Source organism: Nicotiana sylvestris, chromosome 10 (genome assembly GCF_000393655.2).
Source record: "Nicotiana sylvestris chromosome 10, ASM39365v2, whole genome shotgun sequence".
Lineage (NCBI taxonomy): Eukaryota > Viridiplantae > Streptophyta > Magnoliopsida > Solanales > Solanaceae > Nicotiana > Nicotiana sylvestris.
Genome location: NC_091066.1, coordinates 7667952 through 7676191, shown reverse-complemented (window position 1 = coordinate 7676191; position 8240 = coordinate 7667952). Strand labels below are relative to the sequence as shown.

The window sequence follows — 8240 nt, the reverse complement described above, 5'->3', positions numbered from 1 at the left end:
TAAAACCAAAAAGAATTGCAGATCATACATTTAAACTCCAGTTCATCTTACTTCTTAGACATGAGTTTTACAAACTGGGAACAAATGGGAAGATCAGAAAAGGTAATTTGCACAACAAAAAAAGAACAAAAGAAATCTGCACTTTCTAAAACTGAAGGCCGTGTTCTCTTGCAGCATCAGCGAGAGCTTCAATCCGTCCATGGTAAGGATAACCTCCTCGGTCGAAGGCTACTTTAGTGATTCCTTTCTCTAGACAGGCCTTAGCTATAACCTCCCCAACTTTCTTCGCCACGTCCTGCAAACAAAAGCTTGTTATGATGAGCCTGCTGTTCATAAACAAGCATAAAAAGTATTCAAGCAACTAAATTCTGATACAAGAAAAGTGTCAAGATAATCACAATCGCATCATATAATAAATCCCCCCCCCCCCCCCGGGTCCATTTTCACCCTTCAAGTGTTTTTCTGTTTTCTGTTTCTTAGTTTGTTTAATCATTTTCTTATGGAGGAGAGGAACGGTTCTCCCTGTGCCTAAGAGGTTCAGAAAAGAGATGCAATTTGGAAGTGAGAATGGAAATCAACCAAATACACAAAATCTTCAATGTTGCAACTGACGGAACCATGTGATAGTTCGTATATATTTTATGGAGTAATATCTAACAGCATCAACACGATCCTAATCGCTGGAAAGAACTCCACCATGAACATAACACTGCACATGTATAAATAGGGAGATAATGCGAAGGTAGTTACTTATGCCACGAGTGTGTTATAAAGCAATGGTAACCAATATAAACAGTGCCAAAAACTACTTGCCATTAACATGTTTCAGTACTCAGCACTAACAATATAAGAAAATAAACTGTAATGAGAACTATAAGAGAAGCTACATCCACGAGATCCTCTATCCAAAAGAAAGAAAGAAAGGAAATGCAAAATTAAGTTTTTTGCCAAATGGAAAAGAAAGGCCTGCTTCTTGAACAAATTGAGTCATGCATCAACTACATGGGAAGGTAAACTTCAATTGATTATATGGCATTTCTAAAAGGTTATAAGCATGGAGCCTCAGGGCATTTAAACTACAAGAGCAACAAACCCAGTAAATAAAGACAAATACAACAATAGTATCTTATGTATCTTTGCCGGGAACTACAAAAATTGGATAATGAGGACCAAACAGCTCTTCTCATAATCCCTCTTAAATCTGCATTACCATAATCTTCTGATTTAAACTATTATCTTTATACTTCCCACTTCACTTCTGATCTTTTAAGTCCAGCCTCACAAGGATGTTATCCGCCCCAAACAAATCCTATAAAGCCTCTAAAGGATATTCCTTCCTTCCATATAAAGAGCAAATTTTCTCTTCTAAGGACAGGTTATCTAAAATTACAGTCAAGGTCCTCTTCTGAAGGCAGGTTTTTGTAATGCCACCTCCACTACGAAAATATAAGCCGATAAATTTACATGCAATCATGTAAATTGTAAAGAGAACAAAATTTTTGGATGGTATTTGTCGTAAAATTTGAAACTTTCTGCAACAGACAATTGAAAACTTCAGATAGTCAGAGGTATATTCTTTCTTCTTCTATACAGCAAACAAGGGACGAAGTGATAAAACTTGGGCAGAAGTTTTCCTGCCAGGTTGTGCCAGTTCTCTAATTTTTCTGCTCCAAAAGTCAGTAGTTCTTATAATATCTTTGAATCTCCCAATTTAGTTTTCTGGCTCAAGAAAGTACAAATTTCTCAAGTCCTAGCTCTCTACTTCTCTTTTGGATGATAAAAGTAGCTTGAGATCATTGAACTACAAGCAAGATTATTTTAGCTTATTATTGGACATGTTTAGTCGTGAACTAATTCAAAATATATTTGTATAATTCATTTCTTACAACCTCTATCTAACCAAACTTTCAATTCTTTATATGTATGTATTTGCCAAATTTAAGTATTTAATGCAAAATGAATCAGGTATTTTGAGCACTTTTCAGTTCAAGAGATTTCGCTCTTTCCAGTTTTTGTATAAAAAACATAGGACAAGGAAAATGTGTAGTCCAGAGCACAAAGGGAAACGTTTCCTTGAATTCTAGGAACATGACTCAAATTCAGCTGATTCAGGAGGACCTTCCCATAGTTTTTTTTTTCTTCAGAATTTCATCTCTTGATCTGCCTCACTCTCTCATATAGTAATATATACTTTTCTAAGCATTGTCGTTAAAAGAAAATGTCTTTTAACCTTTTTGAGAAAACATATTTGAGAACTTACTGTAGTGGGGCCAGCGGAGTAGTCGAATTCCTCAGAGATCGGTTTCTGCATTGTTGAAGCAGATGCCAGTGTGTGCATCTTGGAGTCATCAATTACTTGAACATAGATGTGCTTGTTGGAACGGAAGACACACAATCTTGGTCTTTCAGGTGTCCCTTCAACCTGAAAGTCAAAAGATGTGTTGTAGACTTGATCTAGCTGAATAATGCACCTTAAGAATCGTGCAAGAGAATTTGCGACTTTACATAAACAAAAAGAGGACCAAGAAAGGGAAACCAGATCGTGACCACAGGTCAAATAAGTTAAACAGGTAGCATATCAATCACAGATAGATGTTTAACAAGAAAAGAATTCTATTCCACTGTCAAAAAAATTGTATTCCATAAAAAAAGTTGTGGAAATGGAAGCAAAGAGAAAGGTGATAGAGGGTTCATTACCTGTCTATATGACGTATAAAAGCATGTGCAAATTGTCTTATGTAAGCGGATATATTGGTTTTCCAATTTTTTCACATTTAAAAGATTTAAGGTCTCAAGTCAACAAGGAAAAAGAGAGGCCATCCTTTTCAAGTTTCAACACACTTGAATAGAGGTGCTTTCTTTGTCTAAGGAATCAATATAAAAAGACAACTCCCATTCTCTCAACAAGCATCTTCGTGCCAAAATGTTGATGACTTTCTATATTCCATTGCGTTTAAGGAACTATCTTTTCAAGCAAGCATATGTAATGCTGCTAAACACCAAACATGATCCATCTAGCTAAAAGAACAATTTTCAGGTCTGACCAATATCAAAGTTTCTTCAAGCAATCTCAAATGCTAAAAATGGCTTTGCATTTTCACAGGTAAACAAGATTAATCCTCTCCACTCCCCTCCACGCCCCCAAAAGAAAACCCCAATCGAAAAAGGTAGATTTTTGTTATGCTCTGCTAGTTATACACTCCATTATACCACTAATTCATTTATCAGTTTAATTAGAATTGTGCTGATGAACAGCTGTTTCTCATCACTTGATGGCATAATTTGCAGTGGATTTATGGATTTGTGGTGTTCTTCTACCCTGGGGGTAGTGCTGAAGTTAGACGCGATTCACTTCCCTGGCATGTGCTTTTTGGGATGTTTGTGTATGTCATGGCTGTTGGTAATGCCTGCCTAGGACTCCTTGAGAAGCTTTCATTCCTTGAAGTTAACGGTTTGGCTAAATATGGTTCCGAGGCTTTCCTAGTCAACTTTACTGCCATTGCTACAGTTCTATATAGAGTACAAATTCCACATATTGGTAAAAACAAGATTAAAAACTTAAAAAACCCCAATTAAGAAAGGTGGTTTTTTTTGCTTCCTCTGCTAGCTAAACACCTCCATTGTACCACAAATTCAATTAGGACCTGGGATTAATACAACCTTAATGCAGCCCGGTACACTAAGCTCTCGCTATGCGCGGGAGAGGGGGAGGGGGAAGGGAGGGACCACAAGGGTCTGTTTTACACAACCTTACCCTGCATTTCTGCGAAAGGCTGTTCCCATGGCTCGAACCCGTGACCATGGCAGCAACTTTACCAGTTACGTCTAGTGGCAGAGCCACATGTATCCAAGAGGTGTCAATCGGCACCCCTTCGTCGAAAAATTATACTGGTGTAGCTGGATAATTTTTAAAAATTCAATTAGGACCTGGGATTAGTACAACGCTTAATGCATCCTGGTGCACTAAGCTCACGCTATGCGCGGAGTCGGGGGAAAGGAGGGACCACAAGGGTTTGTTGTACACAACCATACCTTGCATTTCTGCGAGAGGCTGTTTCCATGGCTCGAACCCGTGACCTCCTGGTCACATGCCAGCAACTTTACCAGTTACGTCCAGTGGTGGAGCCACATGTATCCAAGGGGTGTCAATCGGCACCCCTTCGTCGAAAAATTATATTGTGTAGCGGATAATTTTTAAAAATGTGTATGTACTATATATTGACACCCATTGATTTCTTGGTGAGTTTATTTCATTATATTTTGACTCCCCTTAATGAAAATCCTGGCTCTGCCACTAATTACGTCAAGGCTCCCCTTCTAGTACAATGCTTAATGCATAGAGCACAAATTCGAGAACCCATTAAGAGATTGCATTTCAGCATATTGGTAAGAACAAGACTAACATAAATCAATATTTAGGAATTGGGAATTGTACAACTCTGAATACTTAGACTACAAATTCAAGACCCCAAAGAATAGATTGTATTGCCACATATAAATAAAAACAAGATTAACATAATACATTGTAGGGAATTGAGTTTAATACCTTCTTCCGAATACGAACATGTCGGGCAGTTCTGTCTTCTCTTCTGGTTGTGGCCTTGGCTTCAACCGTAAGAGGCCGAGCTGACGTCACCAATTTGGTACGGAATGAAAGAGTCAGCTGCTTGTTATCGGCGCAAGCGTTGTGAAGAAAAGAAAGTGAAAGTGAAGTACAAGCCATGGCTTTTTTGGTTCGAAGATGAACTTTAGGATAAGAGGTGGATTGAGTCGAGCTTATATATGGTAAGGAAGGAAGAAAGCATAACAGTAAAACGACGTCGTTAGGTCGGGCTAAATTGACAAACGTCACAGTATGTAATATTACCTCAGTATAAAATATAAGAGAACTGCTTAAAGATATAACCAACACAGTAATGAGTAAACCGCAAACCTGATAGGTTATTTGTGTAAAGATCTCTTTATAAAATGGCCTATATTGCTCTTATTTAGAAATGATCCAGAGCCACAATCTCACCATTTGGTAAAGATGAAGGGTGGTTAATATTCCAAAGCGTTGCCTCTCTTCAGTTTTAGTGGACGTTTGGACATAAGAATTACCATAAAATTTCTGGAAAAAATAATTTTTTTAAAAGTGAAAATGGTGTTTGAAAATTAGTTGTGTTTGGACATGAATATAGAATTTAGGTTGTTTTTGAATTTTTGTGAGTGATCTTTTGAAAAACAGTTATTTTGAGTTTTTCAAATTTTTGAAAATTTTGAAATTTATTTTCAAGTGAAAATTGATAATTTCATGGTTAAATACTAATTCTGAAAAAAAGTTAAAAATTTCCGAAAATGTTAAAAAAAATTTATGGCCAAACGGGCCATTAATGGGAAGACAAGCTTTAACTCAAGTTGTTAAAATATTTTCTTTTCCAGACTGATAATCTTTTTATGATTAATAACAGTGTGACTATGCAAAGTCAAGTGGAATTTGTGAAGGATATGAGTTTGTTAATCTTTTAATGTGTCACGATAGGATATACAAAATTAAGTGTTTTTTGTTAAGATTAACGTTATATTTAAATGAAAATACATAAATAAATCATTAAATATCCCTCACATCCACACCATAAAATAAGTTAGTTTATTGTTTTTAGTAGAAAAAATTATAAGTTATATGGTCATATGAGAAATTAACTTTCTTTTGTTGCGTAATTAATAGAATCGCAAGGTAAACATAAGGTTGTTAGTCCACTTAATGAGTTTAAGACTAGACTAGACTAAAAGGATATTCAAAAGAAAAGAATCTAGAGATTTTAAATTATAAAAAAGGTAGCTTATTGGGTTATGAATAAATTACTTATATATATTAAATGATTTCTAAACACGAAAATAAAATTTAAATCAAAGTTATTAGGTTCTATCGAACCCGTAAAATAGAGTTGTAGTTATGCCCCTCGTTGCAAATATACTCTAGCCTAGAGTTTCTAAGGTATGTGACCTAGATTGGGGAGTTTTCTCAAATGATAGCAAGGAGTGTTACTAGCTAGTTTCTTTATTCATTTTTGGTGCATCTAGCTCCCATTTTTTTTAAAGAACAATACACCATTTTCTTTTTCATTTTGCTGGAGCATAATGTAGATCTATGAGAAATGTATTTGATGAATTGGAATTGCTGCACATATTGTTTCAAGGCCTTAGGAATACTTTTTGTTACTTCTATATTAGCTCTTCTTTTATACAATAAAGTTGCACTTTATATAATCCGAAATCTTTTGTTTCATGAACGAACCAAACATATCAAGATGGACGGTCATTTCTTTTAAGTATATAAACGGGGCAAATACACAAATAGTCATTCTCAGGGATGTTATTTAGCAATTAGCTAATACTTATTTTATCCTGAAATTTAAACTAAAAATCTTAACTTCAGGACAATTCAGGATATTTTTGTTCTGAAAAATTTAATTAAAAAACTGAAATTCAAGAGGCACTGGCTAATTCCTAAATAGCAGCCCTTTGAAGTGGCTACTTAGGTGTCATTTCTACTGTATAAACTGCACTTAATTGCTAACTTCGTTGCATCATTCCTTCTTGTGACTGTATAAACTACTTAGCTAATGCAGTCACCAAGTTGAGGAGGCCTGGATTATGGCTATATATTTGAGATTTTTACCTAGTTATACTATAATAAAAATATATTTACTATCTTTATTTAGATTCCTTATTAATTACTTTATATACTTATATTTACTAGTTTTATACAAAACCATAAAAAAGAGAAAAGACAACATACCTTAAATATAGCGTATCAGTTACACATAATCCCCCTACATTTAAGACTCTCTTCCTTTTCCAAAGGATTACAAAAACACATCTTCTCTCTTTCTTTAACAATTATCCAAATTTATACTTACCATCTTAAGAATTCTCCCTTACCCACTGATACCCAAAATCTTTCGAACCCAAATATCTCACGTACTCACTCCTCTTCCAAAGCTTTTGATATTCGATTCTTTCTTTCAATCATCCAAAATCTCTTTCTTATTTATACAATATAGAAGAAATTCAACTAATACAATTATAATATTATTATATTAAATTTTTAGTGTAGAGTTGTGATTGAAACTTGAGGAAGATGAAAATTATAATTGTATCATAATTTTTTAGAAATGTATCGCGATTGTATTATAGATGTATATGTATCATAATTGTTGCAGGAATTGTATTACAAATGTGTGATAATTGTATATTCATTGTATATTGTTACGAGCAGATGTGAATTCGTGATGAATTTCACAATTTGTATCACAAATATGATAATTGTATATTAATTTATTAGTATCGTATCAGGTGTTATTTTGGGTATTAATGTACCAGATATAAGTTAGATACAATTGTGATATAAGTATGATACATATATGTTTTAGGCATTGATATATCCGATACAATTCAACTACAATTATGATATAGTTATCATACAATTTCTGAATATTTTTTAATAATATAAAGCTGTAGGCAATGGTGAAGAGAGAAGATGGAGATCCTGGACGTAGATTAAGGGATTTTGATTTTTTTTTAAAAAAAAAAGAGAAGAGGAGAAGGGGAAAAAAAGGAAAGGATGTAATTGAATTCCTTAATTGAAGGCACTAATAATGGGTCAGAGCCTTTTAAGAAGCAATGTATATAAGTTGTAAGAAAACCCTAGATACTTATTAAAAACTGCAAAATATAGAGAATATAGGTAAATAAGTTTCTAATACAGTATAGCTAGGTAAAAATCTCTATATATTTTGTACTTTGGACAAGTGACCCATTTAGCTTGGGCCTAATGCGCGAAATTCATTTGCATTCTTTGTAAAGCATATTTTTGGGAGAAATTCAAAAATAGTCAGATTTACAACTGATCGTTCAAAAATAGCCCAATTTTAAAAGTAATCGAAATTTAGTCACTTTTTATATAAACATAAATTTGAGCGAAAACACTGTTCAAAACCCGAAAAATACGCCAGTATATTATATTGGAGTTCCAGCATAAGTACACTAGAACTCCAACATAATATATTGGAGTTCCAGCATAAGTATGCTTGAACTCCACCATATTATACTGGAGTTCCAGGATAAGTATGCTGGAATTCCAGCATAATATGATGGAGTTCCAGCATAAGTACACTAGAACTCCAACATAATATACTGGAGTTCCAGCAAGTATAATTGTCCAGTATAATATACTGGAGTTTGGAGCATCGATGCTT

General features: G+C 34.3%; 1 protein-coding gene across 1 annotated transcript; it reads right to left on the bottom strand.

Moving 5' to 3' along the window:
* Positions 1 to 5040, bottom strand: LOC104248729 (large ribosomal subunit protein uL18c). Its single transcript, XM_009805040.2, has 3 exons — positions 4547 to 5040; positions 2261 to 2422; positions 1 to 295 (listed from the first exon to the last, which is right to left on the bottom strand). Exons 1-3 carry the CDS (start codon positions 4721 to 4723, stop codon positions 146 to 148), a joined length of 489 nt encoding a protein of 162 aa, XP_009803342.2. The 5' UTR covers positions 4724 to 5040; the 3' UTR covers positions 1 to 145.
* Positions 5041 to 8240: the final 3200 nt, after the last annotated feature.